Below are 26558 nucleotides of genomic sequence, written 5' to 3'. Positions count from 1 at the left end.
ATACGAGTTAAGTGATATTCATATGAACATATAAGTAAACATCTTTGAGAATATTTTTTAAACTCGATATATCCCGAACCTATAGAAATGTTCAGACTAATCCACAATTAAAAATGCAATATATGTGTATAACTTCTCTATGGATATTATTCAAATAAACCGTAAATAATAATTTTATATCTGCGTAATCATACAATATGCAGTGAGCAAGAGATATTTTTTAATGCAAATTTTAGCAACCCAAACCTCCTCGTATCCAACCAACATACGTTTTTTTCTCGATCGGCACAATTAGTAAGAGAGTCATGCACCATTGTCAAACAAACAATTACTTCTACGTTGACAGATTTTGATGATATACTAAGCTTTCAACCACATCCTTAAAATATCATCTAGTCAAATTAAATAAATTATGTTTTAATTTTGTACAAATTACAAAGCAACTGGAAATAAAAATCTAGTTTAATAATAATGTGATTGGCCTAGTGGGGTATTACACAGGATTATTTTCGTTTGTATTCCAGAGTCAAAATAATTTATAAAAGCTGATTTTGAATAAAAAAAAATTGTGGACTAAAGTTCCAACAGATTAAAAAAACATATTCAATTTGGATGGGCTTAAGAAATGATATATAATTATCAGCCCATTGGGCTTTCAGATATCAAGTTTTGCTATTAGGGTTTTCGCGTACGCTCGTTTATAAACGGCACTAACCCTAGCCGTCTCCATTTGTTTAGCTTTCTACCGACGAAAATGGGCGCTTTCAGGGTAAAGCACTTTGATCCTTTCTCCATTGTTGATGTATCAAACATTCAGCTTAGTTTGAATCTAATCTGGGGCTTTTTGTCTTTCTTTTGCAGTTTCACCAGTACCAGGTTGTCGGAAGAGCTCTCCCGACAGAGAAAGATGTGCAGCCTAAGATCTACAGGATGAAGCTTTGGGCCACGAACGAGGTTCGTGCCAAGTCCAAGTTCTGGTTAGTCTTTTTTTTATCGCCTCTCTTATTGATTTATTCTCTTTTATTGGTTTAATTTATCTCTTAATAACTATGAGTTTGTAATCTGGATTAGGTATTTCTTGAGGAAGCTGAAGAAGGTTAAGAAGAGTAACGGTCAGATGCTCGCCATCAACGAGGTAACATACTCTCTCCTTTCTCTTAATATGTAATGACTAATCTCGCTAGGCCATATGAAGTTGTAATATATAAAATATTGTGTTAGAAAATGTAGTAAATGACCTAACTTGGGTGGAAAGTAATTGTATTTGTGTGCTTAGTTCATAGCTTTGACACTCAAATCTACTATAACACTTGAGTTTATATGGACTATCACAAAGCTTATGCAAAGCTCATATAATCTCGCTGGTCGATATGAAGTTTTGATGTGAACATTGTTGTGGTAGGAAAATTAGTAAATGACCTAACGTATTCTGGAAGCAATTGTATTTGTGTTCTTGGTTTAATCTTTACCTTTTGGTAAAGGTCGTAGCTTTAATCTATAACGCTTGAGCTCACATACACTTTCACATTGTTTCGGTTTTTATAAAGCTTTATTGTTAATTTACTGAGGTAATAATCCGTGATTGAATTGTGTTTGCAGATCTTTGAGAAGAACCCAACAACCATCAAGAACTTTGGAATCTGGTTGAGGTACCAGAGCAGGACTGGGTACCACAACATGTACAAGGAGTACCGTGACACTACCTTGAACGGAGCCGTGGAGCAGATGTACACCGAGATGGCGTCCAGACACCGCGTCAGGTTCCCTTGCATCCAGATCATCAAGACAGCAACTGTCCCGGCCAAGCTTTGCAAGAGGGAGAGCACCAAGCAGTTCCACAACAGCAAAATCAAGTTCCCGTTGGTGTTCCGCAAGGTCAGACCACCAACCAGGAAGCTCAAGACCACCTACAAGGCCTCCAAACCCAACTTGTTCATGTGATAAGAGTCTCTGATTGACGACTTCACATACCTTTTTTGTTTGGGGATAGAATCGTGATTGAAGTTATCTGCTGTTTTGTCTTTCTTTCGTTTCAAGGATATTTTTGTTTATCAACATTCTAGTCGTACTCATGGAACTAAACTCCACTTTGTCTGGATTTTGTGGTTCTTGTTTCATCTTAATTTTGAAAAAAAAAACCTTTTTTCTTCTTTCTTGATTTGTAAGTTCAAAATCAAACTCACTTTAAGAACACGTATATATCAAAACAATATTCATTACTTAACCAAGGCTTAAGATGTATATTTAGAAAGATAATCTATTTCTTACAGATGACAAATGAGTATTGTTGATACCGACAGGGTCATTTAGGTCATTCTAAGTACCGAGGGAACATAAAGAATCTCCTACCACTTTGGGAGATAAGGTTACTTCTTGAATTCGCTTGTGTGTGTTCAAGATTCACTCTCGCGTAGTAGCTCAAGTGAAAGTCAACGCAGCAACCAAGCAGAGCCCCAAGTCCCTTGAAAAATGGCTTCACATGACCATGATCATCACCATCACGACCACGAGCAAGGCCACAAGTTCGTGTTCCCTTGATTCTTTCTGCGATCTGTTCGTGTTATCATCCACTAATCTATCTGTTTCTGTCAAGTAGGAAACCAGAAGGCGGCGGTGGTGACACGTCATGGGTAGGACCGGACGGGAGGGTGTACCATAGCCACGATGGACTCGCACCGCACTCACACGAACCCATCTACTCTCCTGGATACTTCAGCCGCCGAGCTCCTCCTCTTAACGACCGTAACTTCTCCGAGAGAGCTTTCACCGTCGGTATTGGCGGTCCTGTTGGCACAGGGTAACTGTCTTTTCTCTACTTCAAACAAATCATATTGACTGTTTGGTTTATTTAGATTTGGGAACAGAACAAAGAACAATCTCTAGATAATGTTTTTTCAGACAAGAAGTCTAAACCTTTCTGTTTATGGTTAACTCAGGAAAACAGCATTGATGCTTGCTCTTTGTAGAGTCTTGAGAGACAAGTACAGTCTTGCCGCTGTGAGTATTATTATTACCAGACATAAGATTGTTTCCTTTGGGTCTCAGTGCAGTAGACATGTGACTTTGGTCTTGTAAACGTTGTGTAGGTGACAAATGATATATTCACCAAAGAGGACGGTGAGTTTCTGGTGAAGAACGGAGCTCTTCCTGAAGAAAGGATCAGAGCCGTTGAAACCGGTGGATGTCCACACGCAGCCATCCGTGAAGACATCAGTATCAACCTAGGTCCTCTTGAGGAGTTATCAAACTTGTTCAAGACTGATTTGCTTCTTTGTGAATCTGGTGGAGGTAGGCGGTTCGAGTTATGGCTTCTGTTTTCTCAAGGAATCAAATGAGATTGAATAGATTCAGTGTTGTGTGTTTGCAGATAACTTGGCTGCTAATTTCAGCAGAGAGCTGGCTGACTATATCATCTACATCATCGATGTGTCGGCTGGTGATAAAATACCACGTAAAGGCGGTCCTGGCATCACTCAAGCTGATCTTCTGGTATATATATACTTATGTTTGCTTCAACTTACAATGATCAAGTTTATGGTAATGTGATTAAACTCTCTTGTGTGTTGAAACTGCAAGGTGATAAACAAGACAGATCTCGCAGCAGCTGTTGGAGCTGACTTATCTGTCATGGAAAGGGATGCTCTACGCATGCGTGATGGAGGTCCATTCGTCTTTGCTCAGGTTTTATATGATTCATTACTTATAGTACCAATGAGCTTTAGTGTTTACAAAGATCTGATTGCTAAACTATATTCAGGTGAAGCATGGGCTTGGGGTTGAAGAAATAGTCAACCACGTCATGAACTCATGGGAGCAAGCAACTGGGAACAAGCGCCATTAACCACTTCTTAAGAACTGAATAAAACTCGGTTTATGCGTTAGAAGCTTATGTATCAATCAGTTCGTTGTTCTTTTATGTATCTCTGTTTGTTGTTGTCGTACTCAAGACAGTAAGAGAAATAAAGGTTTTAAGAGCACGAGACTCATCATTACATTGTGATTCAAGTTAATGTCCTTTAACATAAGCAAAGAGATCTTTGTAAGAACGTTTAGGAGCATCAGCACTAGCAACAATCTCCACAACCTTGTAAGACACTTTACACGATTTATTAAAAAAAAAGCGAAATAGAACAAAGCATCAGATAATGATATAACAAACATAAGGAAATGCTTTCATACACGACATGAGTACTCAACCACTAGACATACATAACCCTAATGGTTTCTGCGCTTATTCGGGCCAATTATCTTGATCAGCCACTCAGGTTTGTATGAAGCCATGACATGTGCTATTGCCAATCCAAGTAACAGTCCAGGTCCATACCCAATAACTACAGCTTTCCAGTTCAACACTTCTACTTGGTCTTCGTCTTCTTGCTTAGGTGGTTGTGTAGGTAGAGCATTAGTCACAAAGCAATTCTCCTTGAGAGGAAGACCACAAAGGCCTGCATTTCCTTCAAATGAAGATTTAGGTTGTCCAATAATCTGTGTTCCTTGTGGTATTTCACCCTTGAGTTGGTTGTGAGACACATTTATGTACGACAAAAACGAGAGGCTTCCAAGTCCATTAGGAATAGTACCTGAGAGGTGGTTGCTTGATAGGTCTAGTGATTCAAGATTGCTCAGATTGGCCAACGACAAAGGAATATGGCCTGTGAAGGCGTTGTTGGAAAAGTTGAGTGCAATCAGCGCTTTCAAGAGACCAATGGATTCAGGAATCTGTCCTTCAAGTCTATTCCCTGAAAAATCGATGGTGGCGTAGGAATTAAGGACCTTCCCTTGCTCCATTGATAGACCTTTGTATTGCAAATCTATAGCTTCTGTATATGTATAGTACAGTCTCCCTGAAGTATCTTTTATGTGTACCATATATAGACTACCACCTTCATAGGTTGCTTTCCAGTTGACAAAGTATGTTGGTGGCAAGCTTCCAGTAAACTTATTATCAGATATCTCAAATATGCGCAGCTCTGGAAACCCGAGAAGACCTTGACCAGGAGGAGGAGATATAGAGCCGTGGAATCTGTTTGAACTGAGGACAAGGACTTTCAAATTTGGTAAAGACTTGAGCCAGAAGGGAAACTTGTCTTTGATTCTGTTGTGGTCAACAACTAGAAACTCTAGAGATGAGCAATTCTGAAGAGATCTTGGAAGTTTCCCGGTTAGTCGATTGTATCCAACATCGAGTGATCGTAGAGAAGAACTCTTATAAAAGGCGTCAGGGATACTTCCTTCCAAGTTGTTCTTCCGTAGATTCACAAACGTCAAGTTACTCAAGCATTGAGGAATTGGACCCGTGAGTTTGTTGTAAGGTAGCCTCAAAAGCATCAGAGACCTATAGTTGCAAACTGAAAGAGGTATGCTCCCTGTGAATCTATTGTCCAACGCAGAGAAGTCTGTTATAAAGAGTGGTAGGAGAGGAATTGCTCCTTCAAAATAGTTCTGCTCCAGAAATAAAGTCTTCACCGATGAATTTACCAAAACATCCACTGGACCTTCGAAACCATTAAACGAATTATTTGAAAGAAACACTGTGTTTAGACGAGGAAGCTTCCATAACCACTCAGGGACTTTTCCTTTGATTATATTTCCTGAAATGTCTATATTCTTCAACTTCTCAAGGTTCTTTAAGATGTTTGGGAACTCTTTGATGCCGCAACGTCGTAACAACAAAATCTCCAAGTCTGTTGGGATGTCTGACTTTGAACCTAAACTGGCTGGAGATATACTATTACCGGAAAGATCAAGGTGCAGCAAAGATTTGAGAGAGGAGAAGAGGCTGAAGTCAACTGGATAGCTTGTGTTAAGGAAAGATAGGTCTAGATGTGTGAGGTTGATGAGCTTTGAGATAGGCTCTATGATTTTTTCTTCAAAATGGTTATTCCCAAGGTACAAGTACTCGAGCCTAGATGGGGTAGAGGAGTTAGGAAACTCAATAGATCCGGTGAGATCATTTACTCTCAGATCGAGATATGATAAGAAAGGCATAGTGGTGATAGAAGAAGGAATGGTTCCAGAGAAGTGGTTACCACCAAGATTTAGAACAACAAGCATGGTAAGATTTTGTACCAGTGGGAAACTACCAGTGAGCTGGTTGTTTTGAAGGTATAATTCGGTTAACGAGGTAAGGTTACTGATTGTGGGAGGAACTTTCCCGAAAAAGTCATTGGCGGAAAGAGACAAGACCTCTAACCTGCTGAGATTTCCAAATTCAGAAGGGAGTGATGAACTGAAGTTGTTGGAACCTAGATCAAGGTAACTGAGGTGGTGCAACTCAAACAGGCTACAACTGTTGGGATTCAGAGTTCCGGAGAAATGATTATTAAGAAGGCTTAGAACCGAGAGCTTTGTTAGATTCCGTATGAGTGGGAAACTACCGGTGAGCTCATTTTGGGAAAGTTCTAAATATGAAAGAAGGCTTAGGTTATTAAATGAGGAAGGAACTTGGCCGACGAAGCCGTTATAGCAAAGATTTAAAATCTCTAACCTGTTGAGATTGCCAAATTCAAATGGAAGGGTAGATGAGGTGAAATTGTTTCCACTTAGAAAAAGGTAACGAAGATGATGTAACCTGAATAGGCTACTGTTGGGCTTTAGAGTTCCACTGAGACAGTCGCTGAGTCGTAGCTTTGTGACTGCACCGGTCGAGTTATCGCACCAGACTCCGTTAAAGGGATCACTGAGGTTGCAGTGGCTGCTATCAAACTCGTTCATGAACTCAGTGAGAGCTTGAGTCTGATGGGGACCACAAGCAACATAACTACTAGAATCGACTTTGAAAGTGAAGAAGCTCGTTGAATGGGAGACACAACAGAGCAAAATTAGCGAGAGAAAATGCAAACGCATGCAGGATTCAGACATGGTTTTTATGAAAACTTTTGAAGAAGAATTGTTGGTGTAAGAAAAGTGAGAGGAAAGGTTGGTGGTATAAATAAAGATTGTCACCCACACAACTTGACATAATGTCGCACCATCTATCTTATTAAATTGTAATCATCACAACTTCTTCTAGGTGGATTTTTACGATGGACCGCATCTATCTTTTAATTAAACGCCTTATATATTAGCCGTAACATGTGCGACTCATCTATAATAAAGTGGACCTCATATTTCAACTAAATGCCTCATCTCTTATTTCTTAGCTGTAACATGTGCGACCTCATTTATATTATTAAATGTACCATAACTTAACCTATCCTAATCTCTATGTTAATACGTTGGATTTTGAATATAAACTCAAAGAAAATTTCACGGTTAATTCACGTCTAGGCAAGAATTGTTATAACAGTTACTATTTGTTTGAACAGATGCCATAATAATATTTTGTTCACGGTTAGAACCATGGTTAGTGAAACTCGGTTTATGCGTTAGAAGCTTATGTATCTCTGTTTGTTGTTGTTGTTGTACTCAAGACAGTAAGAGAAATAAATATTCTGTAATAGAGGATGAGACTCATCATTACATTGTGATTCTCGTTAGTTAATGTCCTTTAACCGAAGCAAAGAGATCCTTGTAAGAACGTTTAGGAGCATCAGCACTAGCAACAATCTCCACAACTTTGTAAGAAGACTCCTCCTCATCAAGCAAAGCTTCCACCGCAACTTCAGCCACCTGGTCTCTCGATATGCTCCCTCCAGACAAAGTATCCTCAGGCTCCATGACTACGTTTCCCGAAGGAGGATCGTTCTTAAGCCCACCGGGCCTCACTATAGTATAGTTAACGCCAGATCTTTTGATATACTTCTCAGCTTGAAGCTTAGCGACCAAGGTAAGTCCAAAGACGTTGAGGAAGATGTACGCCGGGTTGAGAATCTGTCCCGTCGCAGCTCCATTCACCAAGATCGAGCTTACAAGAACAAACCTGTTGACTCCTTGTTTCTTACACGCGTCCACCAAGCTCACTGTTCCGAAGTTATCGATCTTCCAAGGAGCGAAGAGATCGAACCCGGGGCGGAAGCCAGTAGCGCAGATCACGGCGTGAGAGTCGTCGCCGATGGCTTCGGCTAGCTTCTCTGACCCTTCTGTCACGTCTGCTTTAACCTTAATACAAGAAGATAAGAGAATGTTGTAGTCAGAAAGAAAAAAGGTTGAGTTTTTTTTTTTTTTTTAATTAAAAGGGAAAAAAAGACATTACGAAGTGAAGAGATGGGTCTTGTCTGAAAGATGTTTTTGCTTTGTCTACATCGCGAACGCCTGCTTTGACAGCGAAGCCACGGGATAAGAGCTGTTCCACGATTCTCTTCCCGGTTTGTCCGGTGGCTCCGGCGACAAACACTTTCTTCTTCTCTCCGGTGATTTGCTCACTCGCTTCACCTCTTTCCATCTGAGACACAACACAACACTGTTAACTCATAAACCAAACACAATAACTGAAAAATATAACCTTTATCGATCTAATTGAAGATTCTAATTTAAAAATCTGACCTTGATGGAAGTGAAGGAGCGAGAGGAGTTTGTGTTCTTGGCGAAGACGAAGGAAGAGGAAGAGAAGAAGACAGCAGCAGGTGAGGAGGAATGTCTGAGAAGCAGCAGAGATGTTGTCATATCATCGACTATTATGTGTAAATAATCTCTCTCTCTCTCCCTCACGAAGTTTTTTAACGGTGAATAATTATTCTTTTCTTGAGGTTTTCGTTTTGTGTTTTCTTTTTTTTTGTAGATGATATAACGCCACGTGGCGTATCTGTCTCTCATAATCGGTTAATTACCAAAAAGCCCCGGGAGCAAACGTATTTTTTTTCCGAGAAAATCTTTGACGGCAGAGGAGACAATGACGAAGAAAGGACTCAAGTCTCCGTCGTACGGCGGTGGAGGCTCTGCTCGGTATGTTTTCGTGGATAGGTTCATGAGAACAAGTTTGTTTTTTTTTTTTTTTTTTTGCTTTGGTTCTGCTTTGTTCTTCTATGTTTATAGTTCTGCTTTGGTGTCTCTAGTGATTGATTAATGATTTAATAAGTGAATTGGATCTAATTGTAAAGGAAACGTGTGAACTTTATGCTATTCAAAGGCTCTATATATGCGAAGATGATGTTACTTGTTGATTGCATTCTGTAAATTTCATTTGCAGGAACTTGGAGTTGGTTGGGAAGTCAAGTGAGGATGTAAGAAGCTCTACAAGACTCAGACTCAAGCCTTTGAGGAAGCCGAAGACTAGTCAGAAGAAGAAGAATAAGAAAGCTGATAAACTCCATGGGAAGATGCCTAAGAAACCTCCCACTGCTTTCTTCTTTTTCTTGTACGTGTCTGATTCTGATATCATATGATTAGTTGCTATTGTTTCTATAGTGTCTGCTGTGTATATTCACTAGGGTCAGCTCTTTTGCCATTGCTTGTTAGATTGAGATTAGTTATTTTGCATTCCCAAGTTGTTTTATATGGTGTGGTTACTTTAGGACTCATAGGAAGATACATACACCTGTTGCCTCATTTTGCCTTTTTTTTTTGATCTTTTGGTTCCAAAGGGAGGATTTTCGGAAGCTATATCAAGAGGAGAATCCTGAGGTCAAGTCAATGCGAGAGGTAATTTCAATGTTCTCAAAAGTATTACCATTCACTTTGATTCTGTTGCTGACTTAGTTCTCTTCTTGATTCTGTCTTAGATTGGGAAGACATGTGGAGAGAAATGGAAAACAATGACTTACGAGGTAACTCATCTTCTCTCCCACTTTACTTTCTTGTCTCTTAGAGTTTGATGAATCAGAGACCAACTCAGACTTTCTCTATCATTTAAAAATTGTGTTGATAGCTTATGCTTTCCCTAAACAAGGAGATGATTTTCATGTCTCCTATTTGCTCCTCACATTGTTTTTTGGTTGGTATTTCAAATCCTTGAGAAAGATTAAAGTTTCTTCCTCATTGTTTGTTTGTTCATCTACTGTTTTATAGGAGAAGGTAAAATATTATGATATAGCCACTGAGAAGAGGGAAGAGTTTCACCGAGCAATGACTGAATATACTAAGAGAGTGGTACCTTCTTTTCTTCTTTACTATTTAATACTTATTCACCTCAGTGTCCCCCACTGATGTGTTTGTAGAACATCATTAGTCTGAGCTTTTCATTCTTACTATTGTTTATGCAGGAATCAGGTGAATTTGATGAATCAGAGACCGAATCAGACTTTTCTGAATAGACCCACATCAGCAAAACATTTGTTCTAAGCCTTCTAATATGGATTTTGTATATCAGTGTCAACAACATTTAGAAGTTTGTTTTTGGTTGAGATCTTGACACTCTTGTTGACTGCACTTTGAGATTAATAGAAATTAACCAGTTTCTTCAGTGTGTTGGACAAAGGTTTCATTGTTTCAGTTTCTATTTGAAAAGATGATCAAGTTTTAGTAAGTCACTTGCAGAAAAATTCTCAGGTACTTTCTGGTTATCTTGTTACATTCATTTGATATCATATTTTGATATAGTCACACTCTCTATAGATGAGAACAGTTTTGCACCAACAAGATCTTTCAATGTATTAGTAACTTCTGAAGCCAATAAACAAAAATAGAATATCTAAATCTTCATTCTACAGAAGCCTTGTCCCCGGAGAGAAACACAAGACAAGATGAAGCCTGCATCTTATTGGCTTGACCTTGGATCCTACCATGGACTGCTTCCAACTTATCCATGTACTCTTTGAGTTCATCAATGGTTAGCTTCTCAATAGGCTTCTCAAACCTCTCATCTCCAGCGGATTCAAGCTTTGCCTGCCTCTCCTCGCCTCGTTTCTTCTCAGCTTCAATCTCTCTCTTGAGACAATCAAGACGTTCGTTCACCTTCTTCATTTTAGGTCTACTTTTGCCTCTTTCTTCTTCTTCTTCTTCATCATCCCCACTGTCGGAATCATCATCGCATTCCCTCATGAACCGCTCTGTGACAGCATCAAGATTCGGTTTCCCGTAGGAGTAAGGCTTGCCTCCTGGCGAGAAGACAACAATACCTAACTCAGCGTTGCAGAGGGTGGCTAACTCGCTTGCCTTCTTGAACAAACCGGTTCTACGTTTTGAAAAGGTGACTTGCCTTGTGTTCATGTCCTGAACCATCTCCATCTTGATCTTTTTCCTACCCATTTTGTTGTTTTGCTACACGGTAAATAATAATAAGAGAGATCGGTTCTGTTTTTCTTTGTGCAGTGAAAGAGTATTATTATATTGGTGAAGAAGACAAGAGATTTCTCTAAATTTAGAAAGGAAGGTGGGAGAATTTTCATTGAACCTAATAAGAGTATATTTAGCAAGTTTTTAAATGAGAATCTTGAATTGCCTTATTTTTCTAGTTGTGTTATTCAAATCTCCACTAATTGTATTAATACACAATTAGAAACTATTCAAATAAAGAATGAATATATTTTATAAACTGACAAATATCTCAGGGAACAGACCAATTCGATTAGAGATAGGACTGGGCGCGTTCGGGATGGATTTTCGGTAGGTTCATCCTCTTAGGTTTCATTAGGATTTTGTGTATATTCGGGTTTGGTTGATAATATTTTGGAAGAAGAAATAACTACAAAGAAAACTACCTGACCAATTAAAAAATCGGGGTTTTTAGTCGATTCATCTTTCTAAGTTCTGTTTAGATTATATATATTTGATTCGAATTCGGTTAATAATATTTTGGAATAAAAGTTGATAATATTTTGTAAGAAGAAATAACTACAAGGAAAATCGGCTGAACAGTAAAAAAAAACTTGGGGTTTTAGTGAATTCATCTTTCTAAGTTCCATTCAGATTATATATATTTGGTTCAAATTCCGTTAAAATATTTCGGAATAAAGGCAAACCAGTCTTGTAATTGATTGAAATCGACCACTAAAATACTCTTCGCAAAAGCATCTAGACTGAGAGTAAGTATTTCAGCAATGTAGAAGAGTGACACATGCAAAGCTTCACTAGAGCCTGTCTATCTCATCATCACCGAATTTAAAGTAATCATAAGCAGGACCACCTTAATCTTCGTCCTCAAACCACCCATAATTTTGTAAAAAGAATGTTAAATTAATTCAAATAAAAAACTATCAATCCAACATCACAAGGAAGCTCATCACAACTTTTAAGAAAACGAGCTTCGTTATTATTAATACCATCTTCTTCTATATCAGCAAAACCTTCTTGAGGAAGCTCATCACAACTCTCAAGAAAGCTCACGTCACCCATATCCATCCTGAGCCCGACAAGAATAATGTCACCATAGCCGCTTGCATCTTACCACCGATGGTGACACATCTGTAACTCGGTCTTATGCACATACGGAGAACTAGAGCGTATTCTTGACCGTCTTTTTTGAAGATGATCTCTCGTTTATCTTCTTCTGCTTCTATTTTTCCTACTTTTCATTTGTTCTTCGGCATGACTGAAACCACTAGATGTAAAGGGTTTTAGTTATGAACTTCTTGTTTGATAGAAACTAAATTTAAAAATGACAAAAATTTTATAACCGAGTTTGCTTCTTTCTGTCTTTATTGTTTTAGGATTTGGGTCAAAAGTATATCGTTTCTTATAACTCTCTAGTGTAAGAGAATGCGACCAGTTCGAATTAAAATCCTTAAAATCCAAAGTCTTTATGATTTCAACCCATCTGGTTGAGATATTGCTTGTATACTCATGTTCTTGTAGCATAACTTTCAAGATGGGTCTCGAAGCCGTCGACCAAAATATTGGAATGGCCAAACATGAGTTGATGAAAACTGAGACTATGAGAAGGAACTCAAAACTAGTTCCAAGAACTCAAAAGGTTTGATAGATTCCATTAGCATAAGATATTGTAATACTGTTTGATAAAAGGATGTGTACAAGAGACAAATAATAGGCCTATATTCCTCAAAAAAACACTATGTCCTTAACTAAGAGCGCAAGGGACATGACCAAAGTTTTGCGAGTCTCTCGAGTTAATGAGTTTAGTCACCTTGAACCTATACATGGGCCTTTAGGAACGTAAAACAACAACAGGTTACTGTGAGGTTCTTGCGTCTTGCTAAGCTGGCAACTCATGGGTCCCCATTAGATAATTAGATATCAAGTATCGTCTCAGCAGATTTGAATACCCACTGATAGCGTGCCACGTGTAACTCTGACATATACCTATCCATTTGTATCGTAAAAATCACAAGTGTCTTTCACTGCAACTAAAGAATCTAAACCAAAAGCTGGTGGAGTAGAGCGTGACACATAGGACAACAACACGACATATCCAAAATCTCATTAGCCAATCAGAAAACAGATACAGATATTGCACAGATAACAAACCTTACTCTTGAGAATTCTATAAAACCGATCTATACCCCAACCTGTTTCAATCACTCTCACCAGTCACAAAAAAAAACCCATAAAATCAACAAAAAAGAAGAAACGTTCTAATGGCTGCCTCAACCATGGCTCTCTCCTCCCCTGCCTTCGCCGGAAAGGCCGTGAAGCTTTCTCCTTCAGCATCAGAAGTCCTTGGAAGCGGCCGTGTGACAATGAGGAAGACCGTTGCCAAGCCAAAGGGCCCATCAGGCAGCCCATGGTACGGTTCCGAAAGAGTCAAGTACCTAGGTCCATTCTCTGGCGAGCCACCGAGCTACCTTACCGGAGAGTTCCCAGGAGACTACGGCTGGGACACCGCCGGTCTCTCAGCCGACCCCGAGACATTCGCCAGGAACCGTGAGCTAGAAGTTATCCACTGCAGGTGGGCCATGCTCGGAGCCCTAGGCTGCGTTTTCCCTGAGCTCTTGGCTCGTAACGGAGTCAAGTTCGGAGAAGCCGTTTGGTTCAAGGCCGGTTCACAGATCTTCAGTGAAGGAGGACTCGACTACTTGGGCAACCCGAGCTTGGTCCACGCTCAGAGCATCTTAGCCATTTGGGCTACTCAGGTGATCCTCATGGGAGCTGTTGAGGGTTACAGAGTTGCCGGAGAGGGACCATTGGGAGAGGCCGAGGACTTGCTTTACCCAGGAGGCAGCTTTGACCCATTGGGTCTCGCTACCGACCCAGAAGCTTTCGCCGAGTTGAAGGTGAAGGAGATCAAGAACGGAAGGTTGGCTATGTTCTCTATGTTTGGATTCTTTGTCCAGGCTATTGTCACTGGAAAGGGACCGTTGGAGAATCTCGCCGACCATTTGGCTGATCCAGTCAACAACAACGCATGGGCCTTCGCCACCAACTTCGTCCCCGGAAAGTGAAGCTTATGTGAGTGAGAGCCAGAGAAAGAGAAGTTTGTTTGTGGTCTTTCCTATGTAAATTTGTGCAATTTCCTTTGTCGTATCTTTGTATGATTCATCAGAAATCGAACCTCTTTTTCTCAACTGTGTTGGTGTTTTACCTGAAGACTCGAACTGAACTGAATCATCCATTCTCATTTAAAAAAAAAAAACAATTCACGCAATTGCAGATGGTATATATGTTATGTATCCTGACAATATAGCAATACAAAGAAGGCAAAACTGATGACAAAATTACAACAGAAAGGAAAGAAAACGAACAAAGGTAGTTGCTAAGATGATGCTGTCTGAATGCCACAAGATGCTTCACTTCTAGCCATTTTCTGAAACTTCTCTGGTTCTAGTTGTAGCCCAAAGGCGCTTCATTTGGCAAGCTTCAAAAAATTACTGATGTTTGAAAACAAATCTTTATTGTCGATATAAGACTGTGTGATGTAACTATTTAGCAAGTTTGACAAAGAAACCTCTGTGAGATTCACATTTTCCACATATAGTCCCTCCTGTAAATGAAAAAGGGTTGTGGTGTGTTAATAAAGAGTTGTATCTGCCTAAGCGAGCATTCCGATATCAACAAAGGCTGCAATTGACAAGGAGTAGTAGGACTTACATGGTTAGTGTGGGATATGGAGAAGAATGAGAGCAGTTAAATATAAACAGAATGAAATGGCAGCTCCAGCGAGGACATTGTGAAGCAGCCTCTTATCATCTTTTGTGGGTATGAAAACAGACTTTAACGTATTGGTCAGCTCAAAAAGCCGGTGAGACACCTGAAGAAATATATACCATGAGAACAAATTACAATCTATATAATGTAGAGTTGATTGTGGACTCATAGATTCTACTTACCAAGACATAGATGGCCGTGGTGAGCATGAAATTGAGCATTGGGTATTCTGGAATTATGCATAATAGCCACTTAGGCTGTCCATTAGGCACATTCGATCTGCAGCACATGCAATTTTTATTAAATTCATTCGTAATTACTGAGACAAATGGTTTCTTGCCTACTTATTTGGGAGAAAGGGTAGAGTTTCTTGCTGACCTTAACCAGATGTGAAACTGAGATATATAGGTCTCCAGAGTAATCTTGCCGAGCCACCTAGGAAGATCATGACAGTTGTATCTTATTAGAGATGTGCTCAGAATCAACACCAAGCTTGGTTGAAATGGACTAAAATTGAAAAACATACGCAAATAGTGTCAGGGAGAAATTTCGCAGCCGCTGTGTGGAATTTCGCAGACAGATGTAGACACTGGAAAAGACAGAATCAAAGCTAAGGTCAGAAAAGCCAAAGAGGAAGACTATCTCAAGAACTGACGTTTTGTGACAGAAAAGGGTTTTGATACTAACGTTATTGGAATCCATGATGTGTAGGGATGATATTTGTTGTATGTAACCTTGTCAAGCTTGTAGATGTATTCGTACCACAGGTAACCAACCTGGACAATATAAGGAACACCACCCGGACATTAGGATAATATCAAATACATAAGATCCATAAGCAAGAGAGAAACCAAACTCACGAATGAGGAAATTGCAATTATGCTTGTCTTGATTGAATTCTTTCTCTTGGCATCACACTCCTCCAGTTTTTCCATCCATCTCTCTACCTGAGATCGAAATGTTGAAAAATGTTAGTGGTGGGTGCCATGAGAAGTTATGAAAGCAGTGAGCACCATAGGTTCAAGAGTTACCGTGGGATGGAAATAGGCATATATCATTCCAATGATCCATATGTAGCGATCAAGTCCTGATCTGAAGTGCCATTCATGTAGAAGTGGTAGATCTGGTTTAGCTGGATCAGTGTATCCTTCAGTTGTTTATGGACAGAAGCCATATGTTAGTCAACATAAATAAACGCAGATCCTAATGACCAAGTGACATCAAAATTGCCGAGTAAAATGTAGTCAACCATGTCGAAATAACTATAAAGGTACGATGAAAGTCTGATACTGACCCAGTAAGAATGTTAGAGGACTCCAGAAAATCTCAAAAACTCCAGGAATCTCCCACATCATAATGACAACAAGAAAGCATGAAGCAATCTTCACAGCCATTACTGATGGTATTTCGTTATACCGACTGAAGATGCCAAGGGCTCCATACACCATTAGAGTGAAAAGAGTGTGCATCGGACAGATGTAGTAAAGCATGTAATCATTATTGAGAATAATGCAGCTAAAAGCCACGAATAAGTTAAGACGCCACATCATCTGGAAGAAGTAAAAGATATCATGAGCATCTTGAGCCATTGACAGAAACATATGCCATATAGAAGCATATATCATGGTAACCTAATCAGCTATAGAAATTAAAACTGTCGATATGACCTGAGTGAATCGTGCTAGCGAGAAATCCTTTCTGATGTAGTAATAAGAGAAGTTCCCGAAACCAGTCATCCAGACGTAGGCAGCGATGAAGACCCTGATTGCATTATATATTTCAGCTGCAGCAAAGTAATGATACATCAGAAATAAAACCTGCAAAGACACAAAAGCAGTGAATTAGCATGAAATTACAGCGGATCCATCTAACGGTTAAATCAAGAAGCTCAGATGTATGCTGGGAAGTAGAAGCAATAACAAATGAAAAAGGTAACGGACAGCTACTGAGAAAAGAGCGAATCAGTTACCTGCATCCAGCCCTTCCACTCTTCAGTCTGGTGACGATTAAGATAGAGAATGGATTTCCCTGTAATTGGTGATTTATCATTGTGTTTCTTCAGGGACGTCATGGCTGCCACTATGATGAGCAGACAGTACAGAAAGAGGAAAAGGTCTCTGTCGTAATTCTGCAAATACAAACCTCAGATGTTAGTTTTCTACCTCTCAACGATTTCAAGATATAATGTACACTATATCACACATCTTCAGCACATAAATGGTATTCGGTTAAAACTAATAAAGGGAAATTCGTCAAAGAAGTTTAGAGTAGGCACCTTTTTCGACTCTCCAAGCACGCTTGTTCGATCACAAATATAAAAGTAAAAAAGAATCCCCCCGAACTCAGCCCTGTGAGGAAGTAATGCACACATGAGAGAGAGAGAGTGATGATGATCAGCATGGCCATGAATCCAACCAATCAGAAAATCAAGGAACTTACATGGCTCTCAAGGTTGCGCGATTATCAATCAAGAAAGAGTCATCCAGCGTCAGAAACCTAAAGGCAGAAAAACGTAAACAGTTTATTTATTGAGAGAACAGTCTATTCCAAGGGAAAAAAAAAAGAAAGAAAGAAACCGGTATAACTACCTGATCAAGTTTGTTTTGACAGGCGAGTTATAGAACCTGGTAGAGACTGATCTTGGAAGACCCCCTCCTTCGAGTAAAACAGCTACTTCCTCTTCCTTGGTTTTCACCTCACCCATCTCAACCAGATTATTATCTGAATGACTGCAAGTAAAGAGGTAAAGAATCACTGTCAAGTTAGATACATAACAAGAGAGCCGTCGTATAAACAAGTACACAATTCAAAGAATATTCCCCAAAGACATACACTTTAGAGTGCAATGAAGACCTCTTATACTCAAGAAACTCAGAGTAGATCCATGCTATGAAGACAGGGATGACTCCAAGTAGAAACGAAACCTGCATTTAAAAGAGAAATACAATACACGATTTACCAATTTTGTCAATCCAAAACCAAATCTCAAGTGTGCATCATTTTACGATTCAAGATTTGATAAAAGCTAAATAGATAGCTACTACAAGCATTTGAAGATATATTTCAAACTCTCTCTCGAGCAAATTGATCTAAACTGTAAATTTCAATCACTCCACACCTTAACGAAGTCACATTCAAATGTATATTGATTCCAAAATCTATGAATCCAAAGTAATGAAAGTAAGAACACAGTGAAGCTTGATACGCGATATCGTACCTGGCCAGGCGTGATTGGCTCTGAATCCGCCATGTTACTGGATCCACGTATGGATATTCAGAGATGGGATGACTCAGAGGAACGAATCCACTCCACCGCTGGATCTAAGGTATCGAATTGGACCTCTAGATTCAGGATCCGAAACCCTAGGGAATACAGCAGGACATGCAGAGAGAGACGCAGGGGAGGAGGAGTGAACAGAGAAGAAGATGAAGAGATCTGGAAGTTAAGAAGCTATTGCTTCAAGGTTCGAGAAAATGGCCGATGCGACGTCGTTTTCCTTAACGGTTGTGGTTGGTTCCGCGATGGCTTCCTTCCCTTCATTCAAAGCTTTAATTTTTTTATTTTATTTTTGTCAGCCAAACATTTTTCCTAATAATAGGAATTGTCATTTGTTGCATTTCATACAAGATCTAGGACAAGTACTCAAATCTATTTTGTTTGTAGACTAATAACTTCATCTTTTTAATTTCTTTTGAACAAGTACAAATCATATAACAACGAAACAGCTTTTCAGAAATTAGCAAAATTCACAGTTTTGAAAACGTCATACCAATCATCACTTTTGTTTGGTTATGCTAATATTGTTATTCCACCAATTAGCCTCATATGTTTAGATTGTTATAAAACTTGTATATATCTAAACAAATGCTTGTAGACAAAGTCATAAGTTAAGAACTTATGACATCTAACCACCCAGTTGTCCCCACATTACAAGCCATCACATGAAAGCATACCATATCATGGACTCTTTGCACCACTTTGAAGGTCAATAGAGAAGACGCGTTAACTTCCATCTTTTACCACAGCTGAAGACAATCATACCTTTCGCTTTTCATCTCCTCTACCAACAAACCGTACAACGACCCTGAATCTTCCTTGCCACACTCTAAACAATCGCTTCCTGCATTAAACTCCATTAACTCACCGTCCATCTCTATCCAGCTACATCCTGGTGTCTTAACTACACCTCTCTCTCTCATCAACGCCCTCGTCTTCGCACATTCATCCCACATCTTCATCTCAGCGTAAACCTTGGAAGATATAACATAGTTCCCTGCGTTCTTCGCCTCTTCCATCTCCATCAACATCCCCATCGCTTTCCCTCCAACCACCACATCTCTTCTCTTCTGACACGCTCCAAGTATTGCTCCCAACATGATCTCGTCTGGCTTCCCGGGAAACTTCTCCATCAACTCCCATGCCTCCTCTAACATCCCCGCGCGAGATAGGAGGTCGATTGCGTTCGTGTAATGCTCGATTTTCGGAACCAACCCGAACGTGGAACTCATCTCATGGAAGTATCGACGGCCTTGGTCGACCAGACCCGCGTGCACACAAGCAGAGAGCACTCCCACGAATGTAACATCGCTTGGAGGAACTGACATTCGATCAAACAGCGAGAGCGCTCCTTGAGCTTGTCCATGATGGGCGTAAGCAGATATCATAGCGTTCCAAGTAGCTTCATTTTTCACCGGCATTGCTTCAAATACTCTTAGAGCTTCCTCTATACTTCCGCACTTTCCGTACATATCAACTAGTCCTGTGGCTACATAGATGTTATGTTGCAGACCTGTTTCCAAAGCGTATGTCTCGATCCGTTTGCCTAACTCAAGAGCTCCAACTGAACCACAAGCAGACAGCACCGTTGAAAATGTGACAGCGTCCGGGGAAACTCTGGAACCTTCCATTTCACGAAACAGCTTAATAGCTTCGCTTGACCTCCCGTTTTGCGAGTATCTGAAATATATATGATCAAAATCCAGCTTTATAAACTATTGAATGAAATGAAATTAAACTTCTTGATTGTAAAGTTTGTTGCATGGTTCACTATATATACACATTGGTTTAGTAAAAGGAAGCTAAACCAACTAATAACCATTAATCTAAACCGGAGTATACTAGCCTATATCAGCTAATATAAACTTGGTAAAGAATCAGACTTTATATGAAGAAAGCTTCGAACTTACACAGTGATCATAGCATTCCAAGCAACACGGTCCTTGTTAACCATCTGATTAAAAACCCTTCTAGCCTCATCCAACTCGCCGCATTTTCCATACATACTGATCAACTTAGACCCAAGGAAAGTGCTCAACCCAATCTTCCTCCTCACAGCTATCTCCTCCAGCAATCTACCAGTTTTCAAATCCCCCAAATGCCCACAAGCACCCAACACACTCACCAACGTCCACTCATCAGGCTCAACTCCTTCCTCCTCCATCTTCCTAAACAAACCCACCGCGTCTTTAGCACAACCCGCAAGCAAATACCCAGAGATCATCGAGTTCCACGACACCATATCTCTCTCAGTAATTTCGTCGAACACCTTCCGTGCACTATCAACATAACCACATTTCGCATACATGGTGATCAAGGAGTGATTCACGTGTTCGTCTCTCTCCAACCCAACTTTGAACAACGACGAGTGAACAGATCTACCGACCCCGATCTCGGGAAGATTCCCACACGCGACGAAGACGAAATTGTAAGTGAAATTGTCGGGCTTTAAATCGGAATACTTCATCCGGCGGTAGAGCGAGAGAGCGGCTCCGTGATCGCGCCACGTGTTGGTAAGGCCACGGATCATGAAGTTGTAGGAGTAGTGGTTTGGTTGTTCCGTCGCGGAGAAGAGGGAAGATGCGTAGTTGAAGTCTCCGAGCTCGACGGCTTTGGGGATCAGAAAGTTTGGTTTGTAGACGGAGTTTGATAGCATCTGGGCTTGGATCTCTCGGATTTGGTTCGCGGAGACGCATTTTTTTAGCAGGCAGAGAAAGTCTCTCGCGAGATCGCGGGGTCGTGGTTCGTCGAGTTGTGTAGGTTTGAGTGATTGATATTGGCGGGAAATGGAGAACACTAGTTTCTCTGGTCTGAGCATTTGCAAGCTCACATGAGGCAAATGTGATGACAAAAGTTTAAAAATGGTATGTTGGTAAGCCGAATTCGGATCCGGATCCAGGTCCAGGTTTGGGTTGGATATGTAGTTTACTTCTCGGTTAACTCAGTTCACCAAAAACTTACCCAATTGATCTGAAAATTTTGGTTTGGTATTTGTTTAGTTCGGTTTCTAAAAATTATACAGTATTTTGATTTAATTTTGATTCAAAATTTTGGTTAATTGAGTTAGTTTGGTTTTTTTTAATCCGGAACTGAATTAACTGACTACCAAACCAAAAAAAAAAATTTAAAGTGTTGAACCGAAGAACTCAAAACTGAACCAGAACCTGGTTTGGCTGCTTGGATAAAATTCCATCGGTAATTGGGCTCATGTATTCGGTATCACTGTGACTTAAGAAAATGATTGAAGTACACAGCATAAAAGTCTATACGGACAATACAAACATTGATTAGCAGGAATGATATTACAACTTTGATCAAAGAACGTAATAACCACATGTGAAGAAACTAAAGTTACAGCAATTGTACGTACCGACGGTTACAACAACCTCCCATTTTATCTACTTCCCGCCTGAACCATCCAGATTTAAAGTACTGTTGATGGAATGTGTTCCATCACTTTGTTGTCTCCTCTGACCCATTCTTGGGATGATCAGACATCTGACGAAAACCAAGGCGAAAACCAGTTCCGTAACAAACAAACACATGCTGATCCACACAAACAAAGTCCTCCTCCAGTTCCATATAATCCTCTTCAATAAAGGAAGTTCAGATTCAAGCAACAAAGACGCTTCATAAATCTCTGGAACACCTGCTCCACCACGAAACTCCGCACGTTGCTCAACCATTACCTTCACGCAAGCAGTACTAACAACGTCCTTCTCAGCAAAGCCTTTGAGCTTCAGTTTCAAGGTTTGCGTTTCAGAAACATAGCCAGACACAAGAGGAGCTATCTTCAGAAAAGTCTGAACAAGACGGACAGGCTCGGTTCTAAACCTCAACATACACGGCCGCCTTGAAGTAGCGAGGACTTCACCATTCTCTGATAAAAACTCCACACGAACCTGAAACATACCGAGGTTTCTGTTGTACTCAGACTCAGGTAACGTCATCGAGACACTGACCTCTGTCCTCTGATTCGGACTGTTAACTCGTGTAATGGGCACATATGCTTCTGGACTATTCTTGGTGTAATCAAAACTCAAACTCTCTTTGACCACAAGTGGTTCACGAGCCAAAAGGCTTATCACAAACCCACTAATCATAAACGCAGACACCAACATGGCAAACAAAACGATGCCTACGTGCACAGCCCATAACAGGCCCAATGCTAACCTGCGCACAGTCTCCAACACTAACTTATCATCATTCAAACCTAACTCACATAACTCCACAACCTTTGATATTAGATAGCGTCTGCCGCGTCTCATCGTACGATAAGGATCCATAACGAAGCTTAAGCAGATATGAATAAACCAAGGTGGAAACTTTATGAAGCTGAGCATCAGACTTACTTGAAACTCGATGGACTTGATCACTAACGTAGCTAAAGAGCTAAGGAGAGACCGGTCCGTCGTAGTAGCTTCACGGAGAAAGTCGTCGCCTTGGTGATGATCAGTGGAGGTGGTCTCTTTCGAATTTTCAGGTTTCCCGCCGTTCATTGTATTCGACCCGGTTAGAAACGGGCTAACCCGGTCACTTACACCGACATCCTTCTCAGCTGTTATGAAAGAAGAAAGCTTGTCAACTTCTTCCATAGTGTTTGATACTACACACCTGCAGCTACTGTTTGAGGATGGTTCTTCTGATTCCATTGATCAAAACTTAAGAGGAAAACTCTTAAATGTAGCTTAAAGAGGAGATAAACAGAGTATAGCTTAAAGAGGAGACAACACAGTTTCCGAAAAACAGCTTGCTACCGTCGTGAGGGTGTCGGCTTGTCCGACGGTGTCGCCGGTTTAAGTGGTGGGCTTTATTTGGGCCTGGCCCGATTCATGAATTAGTTGTGGGCTTCTCACAGAGGATTTCAAAAAAATTATAGTCTAGAGATGGTTAAATCATTTTTTCACTAAATAAGAATTTTCTTGTCAAGATTATGATAATTAGCTGTGTCCAGATGTGTGTCTATAGTTGGTGTAGCACGCAATATTTGATTTTATAAGAAAACTAGATTTTAACCCGCGCAAAAATATTTTTTGGAATATAATATATATTTTTGTTTTACAAAATTGTCAATGACAAATAACCACTGTATTTATCAGTACAGTTGGTTGAATCTTTTAAGCTGCATTTAGACTCCTTGTGTCTGTACACCATGAATGATATTTTTCAGTATTTGAATTATAAATCTTTTGGAGTATAATATATATTTTTGTTTTACAAAATTGTCAATGACAAATAACCACTGTATTTATTGGTACAGTTGGTTGAATCTCTTTGAATTTACCAATAGTAATATTTATGTTTCCTGTTCAAACTCCAAACCACAAATACAAACCACATTTCAATTTGCAAACTACTTCAAGCTCCTCTTAGCTACAAGCTTCTTATAAAATTTCTTTGTGCGGAACAACAGCACAGAAGCAACCAAAGAGCCAAAGAGAGCCACAGACGCCATGATCACAAACGACGTCCTAAAACACTGACTTCCACAGCAAGAATTATCAACCTCAGAAGCTACCTTGTCATAAAAGTAACCAATCACTTTCACCGACAAAAGATACGATCCGACAGGACCAGCAATCGATATCGTGAAGTAAATAGTTCCCATATGCCTGATCCCAAATATCTCTGACGTGATCGTCGGCATGAGCGACCATTGCGAACCATAAGCCATACCGATCAAAACCGAACCAACATAGAGGCTGCCTTGTAAACCAGAGGCCACTACAATGTGTCCTACAGCCATAACGCCTAGAGTTATCGCCATGAAGACCGGTCTTGGCCAGCTGTGTTTGTGTAAGAACGTGTCTGAGATGTAACCGGCTCCGAACCGGCCTAGGAAGTTCCATATGCTCCAGAGAGAGACCAGAGAGTTGAGCTGAACGGTAGAGTAGCGTAGAGACTCGCCTATTTGTCTAATGTTGTTTATTGTCGCGAATCCGGATCCCATCCCACATAGCATTGCCAAGAAGAGTAGCCAGAAGTTCACTGTGCTCATTGCTTCTAATATGTTTGAGTCTTCTCTAACCACATGATCTCCATCTGCACAAAGTTTATAGTCTAGTCAGTGTGCTGACTAGAGGTAGAACGCTCCTGGTCCTGAGATTTTGGACGCTATAGAAAATTTATTAACGGTTTATATAAAATTTTGTTTTACATATTTGGAGACCTATATAAATTTAAATTTTTCATAAATTTTTTTAGAAAATTTATTAACGGTTTATATAAAGTTTTGTTTTCATAAATTTGGAGACCATATATATATATATATATATATATATATATATATATATATATATGTAATTTTTTCATAATTTTTTTAGACCATAGCTTATGCTCAGGACCAACCCTGACTAGAGGTGCATGATCATGTTACACCATGTGTTAGAATAATTATTACCAGGGAAAATGTTTGAACTAGGAGAGATGAGGAAGACGGATGTGTCAAGAACAGGATGATCCAGGGCCATCTGCTTTTCTTCACGGAGGGCTCTTACAGCAACCAAGAGAGGAGAGGCGAGCAGTAAAAGCACAAGGACGAAGGAGAGAATCTGCACGGACCGTGTTAAACCGAGAACGTTTTGGACCGTTATAACGAGCATAAGATAGGCGGCGATGATCAAAGAGATGACAGAGAGACCATCCAAGTGTTTCTTGTCACTAGTTCGGACCGTTTCATAGACTCTTACGAAAGGCATGGTTAAGAAGATGACAAGGGTTGGTACTATAGCCAGGAGAAGAATGAAAGTAGCAGGGTTACCTTCACCGGAGACCGCATGGTACAACTGAATCAGAATAGCTCCACTTAGACCTAGAAACCCCTGAAGCCAAAAGATATGTACATTAAGAGGGGAGTGAGTTAGTTTATTGACATGTAAATAAGTAATGATTATACATCAAACTGAGAGTATACAGCAAAAGACTCAAGTGAAAACAGAGTAATCACACCATACAAGATGAATAACAGAGTAATCTCATCATATATGATGTGAAACAGAGTAATCACACCAAATAGGATGTGAAACAGAGTAATATAGTATGTGAAACAGAGCAATATAGGATGCAAAACAGAGTAATCATACCATATAGTATGTGAAACAGAGCAATGTAGGATGCAAAACAGAGTAATCACACCAAAGAGAAAGCTACATTCAGTCTAATTAGAACCACAACTTAAAACATCTTAAAGCAAAAACCTTTTGCTAATTGTAAACACAAATGATCAAAAATCTTATGAAAATTTTGAAACTTTTCTATTAAAAATGTGAACTTATGTCATGTAAACAACACAAAAGCTAGTGAACAGACAAGACAGATCATGTCTGAATGCAAAGTTGAGTTAAGTGATTGATTATCTTGTTCTTACCTGCATAATTCCGACAGCAGTCCCACCGTAATCAGAGAAGTTACGTGCGGCGGTGACAACACTAGCCGTATTAAAAAACGGCAGCGAGTGACCAGCCAAGAACACGAACAAGCACATCACCGCCACAGGGGGCTTGGGTATGAGCCCAACCACGGAAGCCCACATGAAAAAGAACCCGAGAAACCACTGAACCAACCCAACGAAAACGACAACCCACGGCCCACGACCACGACCGTGCGGCGTGGAAGCCATGGCAGTGTAGAGGAGACCGGAGAAGATGCCTAGAGTACCACCGATGTCTTTGAAGACGGAGACGAAGTCGAGGGTAGATTGGTCATAAGATTGAGATGACTTGAGGATAGAAGAGTAGATAGCGAAGGTGTATGTCGCTCCGCTGAAGCTTTGAATCCATATGCTAGCTGCTGCTGCAACCCACTTAGTGTTTACTCTCTCCATAGCCCTCTCTGTCAATCTTGGTGAAATCTTAGCTCTGGTGATGTAAGAAGTTGGATGATGAATGAAGAGAGGAAGTCTTCGATGTGTCTTTGGACATCGTGGCTAAGTTAAAAAAATTGATTAAAGATTTAATGCCTTTTTATTTAGGGACTTTTATTTATATGCTGCTCTTGCAAGATCTAAACGGTAGTATTAATTAGCGTTGAGCTGCTGGCTCTAAACATGTTTAGTAGACAACAGCAATGAGTTGTAATCTTGTCAGCCCTGCATATTACACGCGATTAATTTGCATATAATAAATTTCAGTTTCTTTGGAAAATTTAAATGTCTGACTAACTGGAAAAAAAAATAGTGAAATCACAATTAGTTGAAATGGCTGTTAATCTAACTTGTAACTGCCGACTTACGTAAATTGAAATAAAATCCGAAGGTCAGAATCGTTTAAAGACACAACAAAGATTAATGAAGCTATTTTATCTATTACTGAAAATTAAATTTAAAACAATTCAATCAATTATAAAATAATTTGTACATTATAATTGGTTTCAATTTCAATAAAAAATATGAAAATATTTTATATTTTGAAATATTAAAACATTTTAT

General features: G+C 39.8%; 11 protein-coding genes and 1 long non-coding RNA gene across 13 annotated transcripts; 5 read left to right on the top strand and 7 right to left on the bottom strand.

Annotated features, from left to right (window-relative positions):
• The first annotated feature begins 594 nt into the window (after window positions 1-594).
• On the top strand, window positions 595-2152 carry LOC103865342 (60S ribosomal protein L18a-2). The gene is made up of 4 exons (XM_009143139.3): window positions 595-769; window positions 862-977; window positions 1072-1135; window positions 1600-2152. The coding sequence occupies exons 1-4, from the start codon at window positions 755-757 to the stop codon at window positions 1939-1941; spliced, it is 537 nt and encodes a 178-aa protein (XP_009141387.1). The 5' UTR covers window positions 595-754; the 3' UTR covers window positions 1942-2152.
• Window positions 2153-2263: 111 nt separating this feature from the next.
• Window positions 2264-3992, top strand: LOC103865338 (urease accessory protein G). The gene is made up of 7 exons (XM_009143135.3): window positions 2264-2522; window positions 2597-2797; window positions 2937-2997; window positions 3087-3288; window positions 3368-3489; window positions 3577-3681; window positions 3758-3992. The coding sequence occupies exons 1-7, from the start codon at window positions 2470-2472 to the stop codon at window positions 3839-3841; spliced, it is 828 nt and encodes a 275-aa protein (XP_009141383.1). The 5' UTR covers window positions 2264-2469; the 3' UTR covers window positions 3842-3992.
• Window positions 3993-4076: 84 nt separating this feature from the next.
• LOC103865339 (receptor like protein 24) lies at window positions 4077-7125 on the bottom strand. Its single transcript, XM_009143136.3, has one exon. The coding sequence runs from the start codon at window positions 6859-6861 to the stop codon at window positions 4216-4218; it is 2646 nt and encodes an 881-aa protein (XP_009141384.2). The 5' UTR covers window positions 6862-7125; the 3' UTR covers window positions 4077-4215.
• Window positions 7126-7416: 291 nt separating this feature from the next.
• Window positions 7417-8598, bottom strand: LOC103865340 (uncharacterized protein At2g34460, chloroplastic). Its single transcript, XM_009143137.3, has 3 exons — window positions 8425-8598; window positions 8135-8323; window positions 7417-8040 (listed from the first exon to the last, which is right to left on the bottom strand). Exons 1-3 carry the CDS (start codon window positions 8542-8544, stop codon window positions 7480-7482), a joined length of 870 nt encoding a protein of 289 aa, XP_009141385.1. The 5' UTR covers window positions 8545-8598; the 3' UTR covers window positions 7417-7479.
• Window positions 8594-10279, top strand: LOC103865336 (high mobility group B protein 14). The gene is made up of 6 exons (XM_009143134.3): window positions 8594-8823; window positions 9068-9235; window positions 9462-9519; window positions 9600-9644; window positions 9886-9966; window positions 10080-10279. The coding sequence occupies exons 1-6, from the start codon at window positions 8771-8773 to the stop codon at window positions 10128-10130; spliced, it is 456 nt and encodes a 151-aa protein (XP_009141382.1). The 5' UTR covers window positions 8594-8770; the 3' UTR covers window positions 10131-10279.
• A 151-nt stretch (window positions 10280-10430) lies between these two features.
• Window positions 10431-11093, bottom strand: LOC103865429 (agamous-like MADS-box protein AGL29). Its single transcript, XM_009143220.3, has one exon. The coding sequence runs from the start codon at window positions 11062-11064 to the stop codon at window positions 10516-10518; it is 549 nt and encodes a 182-aa protein (XP_009141468.1). The 5' UTR covers window positions 11065-11093; the 3' UTR covers window positions 10431-10515.
• A 2183-nt stretch (window positions 11094-13276) lies between these two features.
• On the top strand, window positions 13277-14276 carry LOC103865334 (chlorophyll a-b binding protein 1, chloroplastic). The gene has a single exon (XM_009143132.3). The coding sequence runs from the start codon at window positions 13350-13352 to the stop codon at window positions 14151-14153; it is 804 nt and encodes a 267-aa protein (XP_009141380.2). The 5' UTR covers window positions 13277-13349; the 3' UTR covers window positions 14154-14276.
• On the bottom strand, window positions 14043-18444 carry LOC103865335 (protein REDUCED WALL ACETYLATION 3). Its single transcript, XM_009143133.3, has 16 exons — window positions 18074-18444; window positions 17689-17780; window positions 17445-17585; window positions 17296-17352; window positions 17132-17204; window positions 16826-16984; window positions 16524-16673; window positions 16151-16406; window positions 15888-16003; window positions 15717-15803; window positions 15544-15632; window positions 15383-15445; window positions 15235-15291; window positions 15039-15135; window positions 14800-14959; window positions 14043-14692 (listed from the first exon to the last, which is right to left on the bottom strand). Exons 1-15 carry the CDS (start codon window positions 18104-18106, stop codon window positions 14804-14806), a joined length of 1626 nt encoding a protein of 541 aa, XP_009141381.1. The 5' UTR covers window positions 18107-18444; the 3' UTR covers window positions 14043-14692; window positions 14800-14803.
• A 170-nt stretch (window positions 18445-18614) lies between these two features.
• Window positions 18615-21276, bottom strand: LOC103865333 (pentatricopeptide repeat-containing protein At2g34400). Its single transcript, XM_009143131.3, has 2 exons — window positions 20044-21276; window positions 18615-19813 (listed from the first exon to the last, which is right to left on the bottom strand). Exons 1-2 carry the CDS (start codon window positions 20949-20951, stop codon window positions 18874-18876), a joined length of 1848 nt encoding a protein of 615 aa, XP_009141379.1. The 5' UTR covers window positions 20952-21276; the 3' UTR covers window positions 18615-18873.
• Window positions 21277-21305: 29 nt separating this feature from the next.
• Window positions 21306-22728, bottom strand: LOC103865332 (seipin-3). The gene has a single exon (XM_009143130.3). The coding sequence runs from the start codon at window positions 22726-22728 to the stop codon at window positions 21532-21534; it is 1197 nt and encodes a 398-aa protein (XP_009141378.2). The 3' UTR covers window positions 21306-21531.
• A 597-nt stretch (window positions 22729-23325) lies between these two features.
• LOC103865331 (protein NUCLEAR FUSION DEFECTIVE 4) lies at window positions 23326-26160 on the bottom strand. Of its 2 annotated transcripts, none has more exons than XM_033290400.1 (3): window positions 25500-26160; window positions 24894-24954; window positions 23326-24175 (listed from the first exon to the last, which is right to left on the bottom strand). In XM_033290400.1, the coding sequence occupies exons 1-3, from the start codon at window positions 25953-25955 to the stop codon at window positions 23487-23489; spliced, it is 1206 nt and encodes a 401-aa protein (XP_033146291.1). In that variant the 5' UTR covers window positions 25956-26160; the 3' UTR covers window positions 23326-23486. The 2 variants fall into 2 exon arrangements, with proteins under 2 accessions (XP_033146291.1, XP_009141377.1); XM_009143129.3 differs by having other exon boundaries at window positions 24534-24954; window positions 25500-26150.
• On the top strand, window positions 24998-25420 carry LOC117133672. The gene is made up of 2 exons (XR_004457609.1): window positions 24998-25221; window positions 25273-25420. It is a non-coding gene; the product is annotated as an uncharacterized LOC117133672 (long non-coding RNA).
• Window positions 26161-26558: the final 398 nt, after the last annotated feature.

Source organism: Brassica rapa, chromosome A04 (genome assembly GCF_000309985.2).
Source record: "Brassica rapa cultivar Chiifu-401-42 chromosome A04, CAAS_Brap_v3.01, whole genome shotgun sequence".
NCBI classification, from domain to species: Eukaryota; Viridiplantae; Streptophyta; class Magnoliopsida; order Brassicales; family Brassicaceae; genus Brassica; species Brassica rapa.
This window is presented reverse-complemented; position numbering and strand designations above follow the sequence as displayed.